Source organism: Hemitrygon akajei, chromosome 2, assembly GCF_048418815.1.
Source record: "Hemitrygon akajei chromosome 2, sHemAka1.3, whole genome shotgun sequence".
Taxonomy (NCBI): Eukaryota; Metazoa; Chordata; class Chondrichthyes; order Myliobatiformes; family Dasyatidae; genus Hemitrygon; species Hemitrygon akajei.
The window spans coordinates 12,830,534-12,849,641 of record NC_133125.1 but is presented as its reverse complement, the minus strand read 5'-3'; the positions used below and the strand labels follow the sequence as shown (position 1 = coordinate 12,849,641).

At 40.5% G+C, this 19,108-nt stretch overlaps 1 protein-coding gene across 8 annotated transcripts in view; it reads left to right on the top strand.

The window, feature by feature from the left end:
* Positions 1-19,108, top strand: part of ssbp2b (single stranded DNA binding protein 2b) — a 318,540-nt gene that overhangs the window by 260,451 nt on the left and 38,981 nt on the right. For all 8 annotated transcript variants that reach the window (XM_073067151.1, XM_073067200.1, XM_073067190.1 and 5 more), the window contains 2 exons: positions 12,805-12,853; positions 15,255-15,290. In XM_073067151.1, coding sequence (XP_072923252.1) covers positions 12,805-12,853; positions 15,255-15,290 — 85 coding nt within the window. The remainder of the gene's footprint in view (positions 1-12,804; positions 12,854-15,254; positions 15,291-19,108) is intronic.

Here is a 19,108-nt window from a genome sequence, read left to right as displayed (position 1 = left end):
GCGGGTGACCCTGTGGACAGGTCAGAAGCTGCTCATCAGCTTCACTGAAGGAAAACTTAACTGTGGGCTCATTAATTTTTCATGGAGATTAATATCATGTCAAATAGCCAGTGAACATCATAAACACAAGAGATTCTGCAAACACTGGAAATCCAGAGCAATACACATAAAATGCTGGCTGGACTCATCAGGTCAGGCAGCACCTATGGAAATGAAATCCTGAATCAGCGTTTCAGGATGAGACCTTGCATCATTTCTGGATAGGAATGGGGAAGATGCTGGAATAAGAAGGTGGATGGAGGGTAAGGAGGACATGCTAGAAGGTGGTAGGTGAAGCTAGGTGGGTGGGGAAGGTAAAGGGCTGGGGAAGGAATCTGATAGGAAAGGAGAGTGGACTGTAGGAAGGAGGAGGGACACCAGAGCGAGCGAGGTGACAGGCAGGTGAGAAGAAGGGTTAAGAAGCCAGAATGAAGAATTAAAGAAGAAAGGAGAGAAAAAATTACTGAAAGTTGGAGTAACTGATGTTCATGCATTCAGGTTGGAGGCTACCTAGATGGAATATGAGGTGCTGCTCCTCCAACCTGAGAATGGCTTCATCATGGCAGAAGAGGTGCTATAGACAACATGTTAGAACAGAAATATAAATAGGAATTAAAATGGTTGGCTACCAGGAAATTCACTTTTTGCAGATAGAGTGGAATTGCTCGACAAAGCAGTCTCCCAATCCACATCAGGTCTCACCAATGTACCAGAGGCCACATTGGGAGCGCTGGATACAGTAGCCGACTCAATGTGGTCACAGATGAAGTGTTGCCTCACCTGGAAAGACCATTTAGGCCATGAACTGAGATGAGGGAGGAGGTGAATGGGCAGATGTAGCATTTTTGCCGCTAGCAGAGATAAGTGCCAGGAGAGAGATTATTGGGAATGGATGAATGGACTGAGGATATGACCACAGGTCAGAAGACATAGGAGCAGAACTAGGCCATTCAGCCCATTGAGTCTGCTCCACCACTGCATCATGGCTGATTTATTATCTTTCTCAAACCCATTCTCCTAACCTCTCCCAGTAATCTTTGACACCCTTACAAGTCAAATACCTATCAGCTACCACTTTAGGTATACCCATTGACTTGGTCTCTAAAGGCCGACTGTGACAATGAATTCCACAGATTCACCATTTTTGTTCTAAATGGACGTCCTTCTATTCTGAGGCTGCACTCTCTGGTTCTGGCCTTCCCCACAACTGGATGGTCTAGTCTACCACAGGTAGAGCCCTCCCCACCATTGAGCAGATCTATATGGAGCTTCCAGGAAAGCAGCATCTATCATCAAGGACTCCCACCACCCAGACCATGCTGTCTTCTCACTGCTACCATCAGGAAGGAGATACAGAAGCCTCAGAACCCACACCACCAGGTTCAGGAAGTCATTACCCCTCAGTTATTAAGCTCTTGAACCAGAGGGGATAACTTCACTTATCCCATCACAATTTATGGACTCACTTCAATGACTCTCTATTTATTGCTTATTTGTTTATTTATTTAGTCTTTGTATAGTTTGTTGTCTTTTGCACATTGGTTGTCTGTGGGTGTGGTCTTTCCTTGATTCTGTTGTGTTCCTTTGATTTTATTGGGCATGCCTGCAAGAAAATAAATCTCAGGGTCATATGTGGTGACATACATGTACTTTGATAAAAAATTTACTTTGAACTTTGAATCACAAACGGAGTGATCCTGGTGGAAAGCAGGGAGTTAGGTGGGGAGGGGGAGAGGGTGGTGGGATCCCATTGAAGATGGCAGAAGTTGGTAGAATGGTGTATTGGATGTGGAGGCTCAAGAGTAGATGAAGACGAGAGGAGCTCTATTCCCATTAAGGCAGCAGGAGGATAGGGTGAGGGCAGCATCAATGGTGGAGGAAGGGAAACTACTTGAAGGAAGAGGGCAAGGCTGATGTCCTCGAAAGAAAGCCTCACCCAGGGAGCAGTTGTGGTAGAGACAAAGGAGCCAATGGAACATGGGCATCTGTAGAAGTTTGTCAAGATTTTAGATGACATGCTGAATCTGTACAAACTTCTAGGAAAGTAAAATTGCACCATGCCTTTGTCATTGCACTTACATGCTGGTCCAAGAATAGATCCTCTGAAAGGATAACACCAAGGAATTTAAAGTTACTGACCCTCCCAATCTCTGATCCCCAAATGAGGACTGACTGATGGACCTGTGGTTTCCTCCTCCTGTGATCAATAATTAGCTCTTCAATTTTGCTGATACTGAGTGGTTGTTGTAGCACCATTTGACCATATTTTCAACCTCACTCCTATATGCCGATTTATCACCAGCTTTGATTTGGCCAACAGCAGTGATCTTGTCAGCATTTAAATATGGCATAGAAGCTGTACTTTGCCTCACAGTCATACTTATAAAGCGAGTCGGTTCCCTCAAATATTTAAGAGGCATCGAGACAAGGACTTGAATCTCCAAACCATGGAAGGCTACGGACCACATGCTGATAACTGGGATTAATATAGATAGGACTTGATGGCTGGCATGGACATGGTTGATCAAAGGCTTGTGTCTGTGCTGTTAACTCTGGCCCAATGTACTCTACCTATATTGAAATGAAGTATATGCTGAGGAGCTCCTGTTTAAAACCTTTTCATTAAATTGATGATCAAAAAAGCCCTGCAAAATGAAGAAACTGCATGTATTACCTTTCAAGAAGATAGTAGAGGTGTGACGCATAGTATCACGAAACAATATGAAATAAGTAGATTTATTGTGATGCTAATTTGTTCTTTGATGTTTATCCACTTTTGAAGAGTGCTCAAATACGGCTATTTAAAACATGTACCGTGCAATTAACTAGCATTTTCCCAAGAGACCGGGACAAACTTTTATGTTTTACTGGCAAACCTCTTCAACGCAGCTATTCACTAATGGTCCAAGAATATTAACACATATTCTCTGTATATTGTGCACACACAATTACAATAAGCTATTTTGAGGTGTTTTCTAAGTTTGCACCACCAGCAGGAAGTCTAGTCCAGCACACCCACAAATTGTTTGTGTGTGTGTGTGGCAATCAACCTAAACTCAGAAATCCCTGGCATTCCTTACCTTAATGGTTTACATTGTTATGTACAGTTCAAGTGGTTCTTATCCAAAATTCCAATATCCAAAATCTGAAATTTTTTGAGTGCTTCCATGATGTCACAAATGAAAATTGAACAAGGTGCTGAGAAGGTGTCCAGGCAATGTGTAGGTTTCTGAGCACCACAGATGGTTCTGAGAGTGTGTAATGAACAGAATTTAATGAAAAATAGAAAAACACTGCATGAGGCAAAAAGTGAAGATCTCAATCATGTGTCATCAGCGTCAGAGTGAACAGTATACCGATCGTGAAACAGGCAAAGCTCTATCACGACGGAACTGAAAATTGAAGGTAATTGTGGATCTTCAGCAGGCTGGTTGCAGAAATTTAAGAAAAGACACAGCATTACAATTTTTATTGAGTCTGCTTATCATGAAAGTCTAACACCAGAACAGGTCAATGATGCTGATTATTTTTATACCTTACATAACGGCGTTAAATTTTTAATGTGCCACTGATGAAAATCTAACATCCCAACAAGCCTACAATGTTGATTTCTTTTATATCTTCCATAAAACCTAAAAAAGGTAAAATACAAATATGTGTACTGTAACCTTTTAAGCAAAGCATGGCATCGGAGGTGGAGACTGAAAACTTGCCATAGTTTGTTCAACAGCTGATTCAGGTATTTTGCTGAGGTGCTGCTTTTGTTACCTTGCACACACTATATTTCCATTATATTAATAGTATGTAATAGCTTTTACTGTTAAGTACATATGTGTGACAAACAAGTGCAAGACAAACTGCTTACTCATAGTACATAAATTTAGGATCAGAAATGATGGTAATACCAAGCTATTTCATCATATATTCCAAAATTCAAAACACTTCCAGCCCCAAGCATTTCAGATACGGGGTACTCCACCAGTATTGGAGGGGGTAGACTGGCTTTGGATCGCATGTGTGATCGCTGTGCTGCCAGAGAGGGGAGAGGCTGCTGCTGAGCCCAGAAAAAGTTGCCCAGGTTTTCTGAGTTATGAATATGGACTTGGACTCTGGAATTTTTTTTCTCAGTCTTATTGTTTTTTATATTCTGAGTTTTTCACCCAATCTTACTCACTTTTTTTTCTTGTGTGGTGGAGTGAGACTGGGGGGAGGGTGTTGATGATCCTGTTCTGCTTTAGTTCTTTTTTTTTGTGTGAGGTGAGGGAGGATTTGGGGTCGATAACCGTGCTGCCGTCCTTCTTCTTGGTTTGTGGCTATCTGGAGAAAAAGAATTTTGGAGTTTTATACTTGGATGATAAATGAATCTTTGAACCTTTTGAAGCTTATAAATGTGAATGCTTTTGTTTAATCATTTAAGTAACCCTGAAGAACATATTTCTATGGAATTTAGTTCACAAAATAGATATGGTTTGGAAAAAGAAACTGGAAAAGGCCACTAAAAATAAATCGGCATTGGGATATTTTGAATCATGACTGTTTTTATTGGTTTATTCTATTTAAAGTTGTGAAGAGTGGAGTGACATTTGCAATCTTCCAGTCCTTTGGGACCTTACCAGAATCAAATGATTCTTGAAAGATCATAATCAATGTATCTGAACTCTGGGATGTAGACCATCTGAACCAGTTGACTTATCCACCTTAAGACCTTTGAGTTTGCCTAGTACTTTCTCCCTTTGTAATAGCAATGGCACTCACTCTTGTTCCCTGACACTCACGGACCTCTGGCACACTACTTGTGTATTCCACAGTGAAGACTGATACAAGGTACCTATTAAGTTCATCTGCCATTTCTATGTTCCCCATTCATTTAATTCTACCTCCAAATTTTTCTCATAAATGAATAAGAATTATAGAGCAGGCAACTAGATATCTTTGACTGTATGTTACTTTTAATCCCAATTATACAGAGTAATCACTACCAGTCATGCCTTGTTTCTTTTGTTACTTAATGTAGAACCTCTCCCCTCTCAATCTCTCTCCCCGCTCTCTCTCTCCCCTCTCAATCTCTCTCTCCCCGCTCTCTCTCTCCCCCTGCTCTCTCTCTCTCTCTCCACCCCTGCTCTCTCTCCCCCGCAGCTCTCTCTCCCCCCACCCCCTGCTTCCCCTCCCTCCTCCCTTTTTCGTAACTAACTACGTTCTGTAACATAGTCAGTCCTCTGGCAATGTGATTAAACTTGCTAAATGCCGCATGCATCAATCTTCATAAAATGTATCTCATGTGCCATCTTATTAGTGCTTGTGAAAATGAAAGTATTTAACTTGTAGGGGTAAGAAACCTGCTCTCCAGTTGCCCAGCTCAGGAAATTGTACCATTGTACTCATCTTATTATCTGTGGAATTTGGAAATGTAGTAATATATGAGCTGAATAATGACAGAACTGAAAAATGGCATAGACAATGGGATGAACAGCAGACATTTGGTAGATTATCTTTAATGCAGCAAATTATGTTGTGGTACATGTAGATAAGAAGAATTTAGAGAGGCAATATGAACTAAGTGGCATAAATTTCAGGAGATTTGGGAACTAAGACCAGAGTATATGACACAGTGATGTCTGCTAAAAAAAAAAAATTAAAATAAATAAAAGGAAGTTTTTAAAAACTTTTCTAACCTCTTTTGAGACCTGTGTCTGTTTCTAGGGATCGTGGATTAATAAGGATGCCGAGACCCAGAAAATTAAGACCAGAATATTATAGTCATTGAGCACTATAGAAACAGATCCTTCGGCACATCTAAACCATGTCCAACTGTTATTCCATTGACACACAACTGAACCATAGCCCTCCATACCACTCCCATCCATGTACTTGTTCAAATTTCTCTTGTATTGAAATCAAACCCACACTCTGTGTTTCCGCTGGCAGCTCATTCCACACCCTCACCACCCTCTGAGAGAATTTTCCCTTCATGTTCACTTTTCACCCTTAACCCATGACATCACCCAACCTCAGTGGCTAAAGCTTGCTTGCATTATACACTACACTATACTAACAAGCATTATACCCCTCATCATTTTGTATACCTCTGTCAAATCTCCCCTCATTCTACTATGTTCCACAGAATGAAGTCCTAACCTATTCAACCTTTCCCTATAAATCAGCTCAAGTCCTGGCAACATCCTTGTAAATTTGCTTATTGTAACATTTCTTATGTATTGCACAGTACTGCTGGTGCAAAACAATAAATTTCCCAGCTTATGTCAGTGATGTTAAAACTATCTGATTCTGATGTCCTTGTTCTACCCCAATGAACTGTGTGAGGATTTGATCTCTATGAACAGTATGCAAGATAAACTCTTCTCTCTAATCATGATACATAAGAAAATAAGTTAATTCCAATTCCACCCCATCTTTGATATGCAATATAATGAGCACAATAGACTGCCTAAGGAAGAAGTCAAACCTAGTTCCTGGTCCTGTGACATTGACTGAATGAACGATTCCATTTCTGGTCATGCACTAGTTATTTCATTTCCACTTACATAATGGAAGCCTGCCAGTCCATAAGAGTGCATTGTTCCACTCTGAACATATGCGAAGCCTGCAGCTCTGACAATACCATCTTCATACATTTCAACTGGTCTCTACCAACGTTCCCACTAAGGTGTGTGCACGCATATCTTTTGCTACTAGTGCACAAAGGAATTTAAACTGCGCACTGAAGGTTGTCACCCTCTACTTCGTTTCCACGTTAAGTATATTTCAGGATTTTACATAATCACATGTCCTTTTCCTGTTTCTGATGCATGTGGTGTTGACAACGTGGAGTTTGCAATAATTTGTTTGCAGATTTTAGGAATGGCTTATTTTTACTGTTTTTATTGGAAAAAGTAATTGATTCAGTATGTCGCATTCCAAAGAGGCAAAGGGAGTGAGCACAAAAGAATTGTTAGTTCATTTCATGAAATGGTAGAAACTACTACACCAAAAGCTCATGAGGTCAGGAAAGTGCAGCTACGAAAAGTATTTATATACAATAAAGAAACTGGTGTTGCCTGTGTGTATTGTCGCGATGCAAACTTCACTGGAGAATTTGCAAGTGGGAAGTGGAATGATAGTTGGAAACTGTACTTTTTAAACCATCATTTAGCAAGCTAATCACATATGGACAATGTGCAAAAGCTCCAGTGAGAAAATCCTTCATTACCCGCGACAGGCCTGTTACATATGTTTTGTGAGAGTACAGATGAACAAGAACAAAAACGATCAAACCTAGAGGAGATCAAAGTTCTTATTGGTAGTGTTTTGCTAGCTGTTAAAATGAATAGCTCTATATATAAAATCTAGTGCACACATGTTGTCATTGGACAAAAAATTAAACAGCACAAGATTTTTGTAGACACTGGTCATTAAAAATTAGAGGGAACATTGGTCTCAACTCAAGGAGGAAACCACTTTACCTTAGACAAGAGCATTGTGGTTTTCTACATGCAGACATGGGCTGAAAATGGAAAGTGCACATTGATACGGAGTAACTTAGATTCAGAGTGACGGTGACCCTTGCTTCTGTTGTAAGAATGGTTCAGGCACAGGTGCATGGTATGGTAAGGTACCACATCTCTGATAGTTTGACCTGAAATGTTGACAAACTACAGAGTTTGTCTGACCCCCAGATTCCTCCAACATGTTGTGCAAGATCCGTCTTCTGCAATCTCTCGTGTCTCTTCTTCTTTCTCTAAGTATTTTACCTCAAGTTGACCATCCCCACTCAACGACATGTGAAATGATTATCATTTCTGCAACTATTTACTTACCTAAACCCTCATAAATACCTGAAACTTTCATTGCAATTGATCTTGTAAACCTATTTTCTAATTTCTCTTTTTAGTTTGCTTATCCAGTTTTTATACCCATGGTTTTCATGTTGTCAATTGATTGCATGCAATCTGCTTATTACCTGTAAAAACCCAAGCTTGGGAATTGGAATTCACCATTGATAACGTTGCAGTGAGTATAATGTTTCACAGAGCCAGTGATTGTAATTAGGGTTCAATTCCCAATGTACATGTAACAAACAAAGCTAATAATAAATAGTGCAGTTTTCTGTTACCGTGCCAGTGTAAGACTGGTTAAAGTTGAGATTTAAAGCGATCTGTGTGTCTTTCTACACGTCACCAAAGGCCACGAGGCAGATGCATCAATTAGGAAGACAAATGGTCTGTTGGACATGATTATCTACTGTCCTGGCAACACTGCCCCTAGAGTACTGTGTACATTTTTGATTTCCTTAGCTAAGAAATGATACACTTACCTTCATATAGACAACAGCAAGATTCATTAGAGTGGTTCCAGAAATGACAGGTTTGTCAGAAATGAAGAATTAACAGCTTTAGAAATTAGGTATATTTGTCATGTGGACATCAAAGCATTGAAACGTATAGTGAATGTGTTATTTGTGTCAATGACAGCACAGTCCATGGATGTGCTACGGGCAGCCCACAAGTGTCACTGTGCTTCCAGCACTAACATCACATGCCCACAACTTACTAACTCTATAAAAAAGGGGGAAATCTCATTTGAGTCTGAGATGAGCAGAAATTGCTTCTTACAAAAGGCAGACATTTTGAGTTCTCCATCTCAGAATACTCTAGAGAGTCAGTCGTCGTGTTCATTCAACATAGGAGTCAATTAGATTGGTGGACATTAAGGGAATCGAGGGATAGGGAAGTAGTGCAGGAAACTGGAATCAGGATGATCAGCCATAGTCTTGACAAATGCTAAAACTGGCTTGAAAGATCGTAAGCCAATCCTAGTAAAAGTTAGCTTCATTTTTCATGTATATCAAAACACACAGTGAAATGCATCATTTGCATCAGATCAGATTAGCAAGGATTGTGCTGAGCAGCCAACTATCAGGGATGATGTCAGAGCAGCAATGGCTGGAGTTCCTGAGAACAATTTGGAAGGCGCAGAATAGATGTATTCCAAACATGAAGAGGTATTCTAAAGGAAGGATGAGGCAACTGTGGCTAACAAGGAGTGTCAAAGTCAGCATGAAAGCAAAAGAGAGGGCATATAATAGAGCAAGAAGACGATCAGAAGGCAACTAAGAAAACCATAAAGAGAAAAAAAGAAATACGAAAGTAAGCTAGCCAATAATATCAAAGAGGTTACTAACAGTTTTTTTTCAGATATATAAAGAGTAAAAGAGAGGCAAGAGTGGATGATGCATCACTGAAAAATGACACTGTAGTAATGGGGTCAAAGAAATAGTGAAGAAACTTAGTAAGTATTTTCTGTTAGTCTTCACTGTAGAAGACACTAGCAGTATACCAGAAAATTCAGCAGTGTCAGGGGGCAGAAGTGGATGTAGTTGCCATTGCTAAGGAGAAGATGCTTGAAAAGCTGAAAGGTCTGAAGGTAGATAAGTTACCTGGGGCAGATGGACTACATCCCAAGGTTCTGAACAAAGTGGCTGAAGAGACTGTGGAGGCATTAGTAATGTTTTTTCAAGAATCACTAGATTCTGGAATGGTTCCAAACAACTGGAAAATTGCAAAAATCACTCCACTCTTTAAGAAGGGAAGGAGGCATAAGAAAGGAAATTATAAGCTAGTTAGTCTGACTTGACTTTAGAGGTTGGGAGGATATTGGAGTCCATTATTAAGGATGAGGTTTTTGGGTTCTTGGAGGCACATGATAAAGAAAGCCAAAAACAGCATGGTTCCTTTAAAGGGAAGTCTGCCTGACAAATCTTTGGGAATTCTTTGAGGAATTAACAAGCACGATGGACAAAGGAGAGTCAGTGGATATTATTTACTTGGATTTTTAGAAGACCTTTGACAGGGTGCCATTGAGAGCCTGCTTAACAAGAGCCCATGGCATTGCCGAAAAAATACTAGTATGGATAAAAAATTGGCTGACTGGCAGGAGGGAAAGAACGGGAATAAAGAGGGACTATTCTAGTTGTCTGCTGGTGACTCGTGGTGTTCCAGAGGGTTCATTATTGGGACTGTTTCTTTTCACAGTATATGTTAACAATTTGGATAATGGAACTTGTGGCTTTGTGGTCAGATTTGCAGGGAGACTACAGAAGGGCTGATTAGATTGGGAGAATGAACAAATTGAATATAGTGTAGGGAATTGCATGGCCATGTACTTTAGTAGGAAAAATAAGGGCATAGACTATTCTGCAAGTGAGGAGAAAATTCATAAATCAGAGGTGCAAACGGACTTGGGAGTCCTTGTGCAAGAGTCCCTAAAGATTAGCTTACAGGTTGAGTCGGTGGTGAGAAAGGCAAATGCAATCTTAGCATTCATTTCAAGAAGACTGGAATACAAGAGCAAAGTATGTGATTGACGCTTTATAAAGCATTGGTCAGACTTCATTTGGAGTATTGTGAGCAGTTTTGAGGCCCTTATCTAAGAAAAGATGTGCTGACATTGGAGAATTGATTCCGGGAATGAAAGAATTAACATATGAGGAGTGTTTGACGGCTCTGGGACTGCACTTACTGGAGTTTAGAAGAATGAGGGGGAACTCATTGAAACCGATCGAATACTAAAAGGCCTGGGTAGAGTGGATGTGGAGGTGATGTTTCCTATAGTGAGCGAATCTAGGACCAGAGGGCTCAACTTAGAATAGAAAGATTTCCATTTTGAACAGTGGTGAGAAAGAATTTCTTTAGCCAGATGGTGATAAATCTGTGGAATTCATTGCCACAGACACCTGTGGAGGCCTATATTGAGTATATTTAAAGTGGAGGTTGATTAGTTCTTGGTTAGTCAAGGCATCAAAGGTTGCAGGTGAATGGGGCTTAGAGGGATAATAAATCAGCCATGATGGAATAGCGGAACAGACTCAAATGGCTGAGTGGCCTAATTCTGCTCCTATGTCTTAGAGTCACAAGTGTGGCCGCACTTGCCTCAATGTTGCAAGTTCACAACTCACTAACCTTGGCCGTACGTCTTTTGGAATCTGGGAGGCAACTGGAGCATCCTGAGGGAGAACGTATAAACAGTACAAACACCTTACAGACAGCAATGGCAATTGAACCCTGATTGCTATCACTGGCACTGTAAAACTTTACAATAACTGCTATACTACCCTGCTGCTGCACTACCTTGTGGCACTTCACATAAAAGTCTACTGTGGTGGTGCAGAGGGAATGTGATACTCTCATGTATAAGGGCCCTCCCTCCACCTTGTGTGTATGGATCTGGTCCATTCCCTTTGCAGGGGGTAGCCCTAAGCCACTGCAAGGTGTGGGCTGGATACAGGGCCCATTACCACTGTATAAAACTTGCAATAGAAGCAACAGATCTGTTTCACAAGACTGTGACACTTGAAAGGGTCTCTAGTGAATTATTTGACATAACATTGAAGAGTGTCGCAGGGAGACTAATTGTGTTAACATTGATGTGACAGTGTGTATCCTGTAATTGGCATCACATTTCTGAGCTGTGTACATTGTACTCTTGGTATTTCTGTGTGTTCATAACAAGAACAGTATGTTTGGAACAAAAGATTCAGATCCTGCCAGTGGAAATGAAGGGTGCCTGAACTATGACCAATGGTCACTAATGGACCTATAATTTAGACATTAAAAATGTGAGCAAATGGGTTGAATTTCTAAACATAACCTGTACCCTGCTTACCCCTAAAGTCAATGCATTTAACCTGTACCTTACACACTTCATATTTAAATATTCAACAAGGCTGGTTTACTATTTGATTTGTGATTTTTTCTGTCTCTAGAATCTGTGTTTATTGTGCTTTTTAAAAACTTTATGAATCACAACCTATGTCCGATGGGACAAATCATAAACTCGAGATTCTGCAGATGTTGAAATCCAGAGCAACACATACAAAAATGCTGGATCTTAATGATTGGGGTCTTTGATGATTTCCTTGTGGCTGCACTCCATGTAAATGTGCTCAGTGGTAGGGAGGGCTTTGGCTGTGACAGACTGGTCTCTATCACTTTCTGTAGTCTTTTCTGTTCCTCGGCATTGATGTTTCTATGCCATGCTGTGATCCAACCATCTATAGAAGTTTTTGAAAGCTTTAGAATTCAACTGCAACAGAAGTATGATTAATATTGGGACAATTCAATTGGTTTATCAATAATTGGGATTGGTTTTGATGAGCAAATTTTCATGGAAGTTGCATTTTTGTAAAAATGCTATTGAGTACTGATAATAGAATAGTTTAATTATTCATAATACAAGAAATTCTGCAAATACTGGAAATTTATAGAAACACACAAAAAGTGCTGGAGGAATTCAGCAGGTCGGGCAGTATCTATGGAGAGATATTAACAGTCAACATTCTGGGTCCAGTTCTGATGAAGCGTCTCAACCTGAAATGTCCACTGTTAATATCCCTCCGTAGATACTGCGTGACCTGCTGAGATCCTCCAGCATTTTGTGTATGATACTCTGATGCAAGAAAACAAGTTTCAGAACATTGAATTATATATCACCTTATAAAATAAGAGTGAAGTTTTTAAAAGGTGCTTACATATTGCACCAGGATGGCTCTACCCTGTATGACATGGGCATTTTGCACCAGGGTGGTATTTGGTGGGGTAGCTGTACCCCTGTATGACATGGACACTTTGCACCAGGGTGGTTTTGGTGGGGTAGCTGTACCCTGTATGATATGGACACTTTGATTGTCAGTTGCATGGATTGCATGTTTATGAAATGCCAAAAGTTGTTAGTTGCTTGAATTAAAACTCCATCTTTCACTGTTTGTTACAGGGGTCCCGGAGGTGGTCGACCGTGGCCCAATCCACCTAATGCGAACTCAGTAAGTATAATGCATGTGACCCACGCACAGCAACACAGCAAGAAATAATCCTGTGCAGTTGTATGTTCAGCTAGTATGCATACATTGAAAGATGTTCATAGTCTACTTGTTCAAGTCAAGTCTTTTTTTATTGTCATTTCAACCATAAACTGCTGGTACAGTACACAGTAAAAATGAAACAACATTCCTCCAGGACCATGGTGCTACATGAAACAACACAAAACTACACTAGACTATGTGAGACAACTCAAGGCTACACTAGACTACGTAAAACAACACAAAAACTACACTAGACTACAGACCTACATAGGACTACATAAAGTGCAGGGCAGTACAATAATTAATAAACAAGACAATAGGCACAGTAGAGGACAAATTTCAATATAATAATAAATGATGTAGATGTCAGTCTAGACTCTGGGTATTGAGGAGTCTGATGGCTTGGGGAAAGAAACTGTTGCACAGTCTGTCGTGAGAGCTGGAATGCTTCAGTACCTTTTGCCAGAGGGCAGGAGGGAGAAGAGATTGTATGAGGGGTGCGTGGGGTCCTTCATAATGCTGTTTGCTTTGCGGGTGCAGTGTGTGGTGTAAATGTAATGGCGGGAAGAGAGACCCTGATGATCTTCTCAGCTGACCTCACTATCTGCTGCAGGGTCTTGCCATCCTTTTACATTTGCAGTAATTATTCAGAATTAAAAACAATGAACTTCTATGGGCATTGAAACATAACGGAATGCAGTAAAGAATGGAATCTGACTTATAAGACCATAAGACATCGGAGCTGAATTAAGCCATTCGTGCCATCAAGTCTGCTCCTCCATTCCATCATGGCTGATTTATTCTACCCCTCAAACCTATTCTCCTGCCTTCTACCCATAACCTTTAATGCCCATTCTAACCAAGAACCTATCGACCTCTGCTTTCAATATACCCAAAGCCCCGACATCCACAGTGGTTAGTTTCACAGATTCATCACCCACTGGCTCAAGAAATTCCTCTTCATCTCTGTTCTAAGGAGATGTTCTATTTTTTCATCATCTACTTTTGGTAGTTTTTGGCTCTGGCAATTAGACACTGATTTTTTACTATTAATATCATCATTGTTGACATTTAGTTTTAGATTGGCTGAAGAAAATATGAACTTTATATATTTATTGAGATGCAGCGCAGAATAAGCCTTTCAAGCTGCGCTGCCTAGCAGTCTCCCGATTTAATTCTAGCCTAATCATGGGACAATTAACCTAGCAACCTTTACATCTTTGGACTGTGTTCAGTTTGCTGTAGAAGTTTTTGTATGAAGCAACGCATCTCAGTGTTGTGACTTTGCTTTCCACCTTGGGTGGTTCTCAGTATTATTACTGTAATGCCATTAACCCAGATGAGAGGTGCAACGTGACAGCTGATAGTTTTGGTGAATGATGCAGTCACGATCACTTGTAAAACTGCTGGTTTCACCAAGTATTATATATGAATCACTCGTAAAGTAATTGGTAAGTTCCTGTTTGTAATGTGATGTAAAGAAGAATATTTCCTTCTTCATCTACCAATTGCACATTAAGCAGGTTGTATATAAAACTGTGCACAAATAAACATAATGAAGATTGGTACCTAACTCTCAAGATGAGAATTCAATTCATTATCATGGACAGATACTTTGGGATTAGCTGTTTTGTAGGAGCAATTCAATGCAAAGACATTAAAAGCTATAAATTACCAAAATAAAGGAATAATGAAGTAGTGTTCATTGGTTCATGCACCATTCAGAAATCTGATGGCAGAGAAGAAGAACTTGTTCCTAAAACTTGAAGCTCCTCTCTGATGGTAGTAATGAGAAGAGGCCATGTCCTGTATGGTGGTGGTGGGGAAACTCCTTCTCCCAATGTCTCTTTAGTAATTTATTACCTTAGCTTTATGTCACAGGTTTTGTGTCCTTTCACAGGATATCAAGGATTCCATGTAGTTGAGACTTCAGAATCAATTTCTAAATAAAATTCAAATATAGAAGATTGATAATAATGAATGTAGAACGTAACAACACTGGAAAGGCTCTTCATCCCACAAAGCTGTGCCATTCTTTTAACCTACTCTATTAATCTAACACTTCCCTCCTGCATAACCCTCCATTTTTCTATCATCCATGTACCTATCTAAAAGTCTCTTAAATGTCTGTAATGTATCTGCCTCTATCACCATCCCTGGCAGCGCAATCCATGCACCCATCAATCTGTGTGTAAAAAGGAAAAACACTTACCTCAGGCATCTCCCCTATACTTTAATCACCTTAAAATTATTCCCCTTTAAAGGCTTTAAATTATTTGTGATTTCTCATTAACATTCTGATTCGGACGTTTTCCATCTTGGTAAAGGGAGCAAGGGTGACTGACAGTTATTTTTGTTGCAGATACCATATTCATCAGCATCACCTGGCAACTATGTGGTGAGTTGTATTTTACTTTCCTTTGTGCGTTATGTTGCGTTGTTCAAACACAAAACTAATGTGCTAGAAGACCAGTCATACAGTGTATATGACTGGAAAGTGCACATCCAATTGGTGTTTGGTAGTTTTGACTGGCATCCAAGTTACATATATTGCTGTCCATTAGTAAATCGGTAATCATTCTGGTAAAATAGTTCCAAGCACAGCTATGTATCAAAGTATTTACAGTGAGGAATTGCCTTTGATGTTAAACAAGAGATATAACATTGTTAGCTTTGTGCATATCTAAATTTGAAGAAATAAAATCAAATCAGATGGATTTATCAAGTTCACTGGTAGCTGATAACACTTTGCACTTGCGTTAAGTGTGGTTTGGCAGTGAGAAGATCTGAATTTATGTTAGGCATTAAAATGTACTTCATTTCTAATTGCTGGTTGTTCATTATAGTGAATTTATTTAACTAGAGAAGCAGCATGGAAATGGCCCTTCTAAGCCAACAAACTACACTGCCCAGCGACCTACCTATTTAATGCTAATCTTATCACAGGACAATTTACAATAACCAATTAACCTACTGACCAGTTTGTCTTTGGACTGTGGGAGGAGGCTGGAGAACATATGAACTCCTTACAGACAGTGCTAGAATTGAACTCTGAACTCCAGTGCCTTGAGCTGTAGTAGTGTCATGCTAATCACTATGGCCCTGCAGTGCCCAGGCTCTTGAATTCATTACACCCTTCACATACACGAGGAGTAAAAATCTTTTCGCTACATCTCCATCTAAATGTGCAATCATAGTAATTTATAATAAATAGAACAGTCGTGTAACATAGTACAGCCAAATCAGCATAAGTTCATCAGTCTGATGGCCTGGTGGAAGAAGCTGTCCCGGAGCCTGTTTGCTGCGATACTGTTTCCCGGAAGGTAGCAGCTGGAATAGATTGTGGTTGGGGTGACTCAGGTCCCCAGTGATCCTGAAATGGCCTGAAATTTTTTACACACCTGTCCTTGTAAATGTCCTGAATCATGGGAAGTTCACAACTACAGATGCGCTGGGCTGTCCGCAGCGCACTCTGCAGAGTCCTGCGATTAAGTGAGGTACAGTTCTCATACCAGGTAGTAATGCAGCCAGTCAGGATGCTGTCAGTTATGACCCTGTAGAAAGACCCCGCACAAGGAAAATTTTGTAACCAATAATGAAATGTTTGGAAATCAACAGACTTTAAGAAGCACTTTAGAGAAGAAAGAGAGGTGGAGACATTTGGAAGGAATTCCAAATCCTAAGGCTTTGCTAACTGATGACATATCTGCTAACAGTGGAATAATTACATAGAGAGTGTGAGGGATTCCAGAGTATGAGGATTTTAATAGAACAAAACAATACAGCACAGTATAGGCCCTTTGGCACATGTTGTTGTGTCAACCTACGCTCAGATCAATCTTACCCTTCCTTCTCAATAGCTCTTCATTATTCTTTCATCCATGTGTCTGTCTAAGAGTCTCTTATTTATTTAATTATTTAGGCTGCCGGGATAGCATAGTGGCTAGCAACGCACTATAACAACACGGGGCGTCAGAGTTCAGAGTTCACTTCTAGCACCATCTGTGAGGACTTTCCCTGTGACTGTGTGGGTTTCCTCAGGGTGCTGTAGTTTGCTCCCACTCTCCAAAGTCACACGGGTTAGTCGATTAATTGGTCGTTGTAAATGGTCCTGTGATTATTATAGGGTTAAATAGGCAGGTTGCTAGGTGGTGTGGCTTGTTGGGCTGGAAGGGCCTGTTCCACGCTCTATCTGTAAATAAAATAAATAAATAAAATATATGTCCCAAGTTTATCTGCCTCTGCCACCACCTCTGGCAGAGTGTTCTGTGCACACGCTACTCTTTGTTTAAAAACTCAACTCTGACATTTGCTCCCTCTTCCACTATACTTCCCTGCAATCACATTAAAATTATGCCCCTTTGTATTAGTGAGGAAAATAGTGAGATCAAAAGTTGTTATTTCTCTCTGCTATAACAGGCTGACCATGTGGTGTACTATCTAGAATGTAGAAGAATAGAATAGAGAGCCCTTAACTCCGAGTGGAGTCATTGGGATGGCCTCATGATGGCATTTTTTTTAGCAGGATTTCTTATTTTTACGAGGCCGAGTTGCTAGCTCGACGCTCAACCCAGCACAGATGGAAAGCGTGCAAGGGAGCCGGCTGGATTCAAACTCGAGCCTTCGCTCCGAAGTCCAGTGCTGATGCCACTACGCCACCAGCCAGCCATCTAGACTGTGGACTTCAGAATTTTTCTTTTATTTATACGGTTTTCAGACATTTTATTTATTTAGAGGAACAAGCCCTTCCAGCCCAACGAGTCATGCCATCCAACAACCCCTGATTAAACCTGAGCCTGATCGTGGGACAATTTACACTGACCTATTAACCTACCAACTCATATACGTTTGGACTGTGGGAGGAAATCCAAGCACCTGAATGAATCCCACGTGGTCATGGGAAGAATGTACAAACTCGCTACAGACAACGCCAAAGTTGAACTCTGAATTCAGAACACCCCGAGCTGTAATAATGTTGTACTAACCACTGTGTTGCCAAGGCGTCCTAAATTGCTAATCTGTAATTACCCCTTGAGAAGTTGAAGACAACTGAGTGATTTGCTGGGCTATTTCAGCAATTGTAAGAATCTACCACATGAGGTAGGCCTGGAGTTTCAAATAGACCAGACCAGCACAGTAGGGCAGAGTTCTTCCCTTGTTGTACCAGATGGAATCGAGCAATAATCCAGTTGTTTTTGTGGACTTGGTTACTAAGCCTAGTTCAAAGGTTAAGAGGTTCAATTTAATGTCAGAGAAATGTATACAATATACATCCTGAAATGCTTTTTCTTTGCAAAGCATCCATGAAAACAGAGCAGTGCCCAAGAATGAACGACAGTTAAACGTGAGAACCCCAAAGGTCCCCCCTCCCGTGTGTAAGCAGTGGCGATCAACAATCCCTCTACCCTCACCAGCAAAACGAAAAGTGTACCTGCTACTGAGCACAAGCGTGAGCTAAACAATAGCAAAGATGTGGACCTTGCAGTTACCCCAAAGACTATTGCACTTCATCCAACAATTCAGTAATCCAAAGGTTCTCTCTCTCCCTGTCCCCCAGTTGTTTTTGTTCCAAGTTGTACATTACTAAACAAGTTTCAATACCACAGCTGCAGTTGTGGTATTTGACTTTGGGTCTCTGGATTCCTGCTTGGATAACTTAACCCATGCAACACCCGGTACCCATGAAGCAAAGCCCAGCCAGTCCTCTCACTTGAAAATAAGAAATCTCAATACTTAATAAGGAAGAGTAGGGTAATTCTCCTCGTTCTCTGGACAGCATAATATATTCTTGAAACATCATCAGTAAATAGAGATTACTTGGTCACATGCGCAGCACGGTAGTGTAGCAGTTAGTGTCACACTTTACGAAGCCAGCAATTGGAAGATCGGGGTTCAACTCCTGTTTTATCTGTAAGGAGTTTGTATGTTCTCCCTGTGACTGTGTGGGTTTCTTCCGATTGCTCCGGTTTCCTCCCATGCTCCAAAGACATACAGGTTAGGGGAAGTAACTTGAAGGGATGCCATGTTGATAGTGGAAGCATGGTGGCACCAGCGGTCTGCCCCTAGCATGTCCCCGTTGATGCAAACAATGTATTTCACTGTATGTTTCAATGTTCATGTCACAAATAAGGTTAATATTTAACCTTCCTGTTTGCGGAAGCTTGTTTTGTCCAAATTAACTGCTGCATCTTCTAATTTTGATTATGACTGTATTTC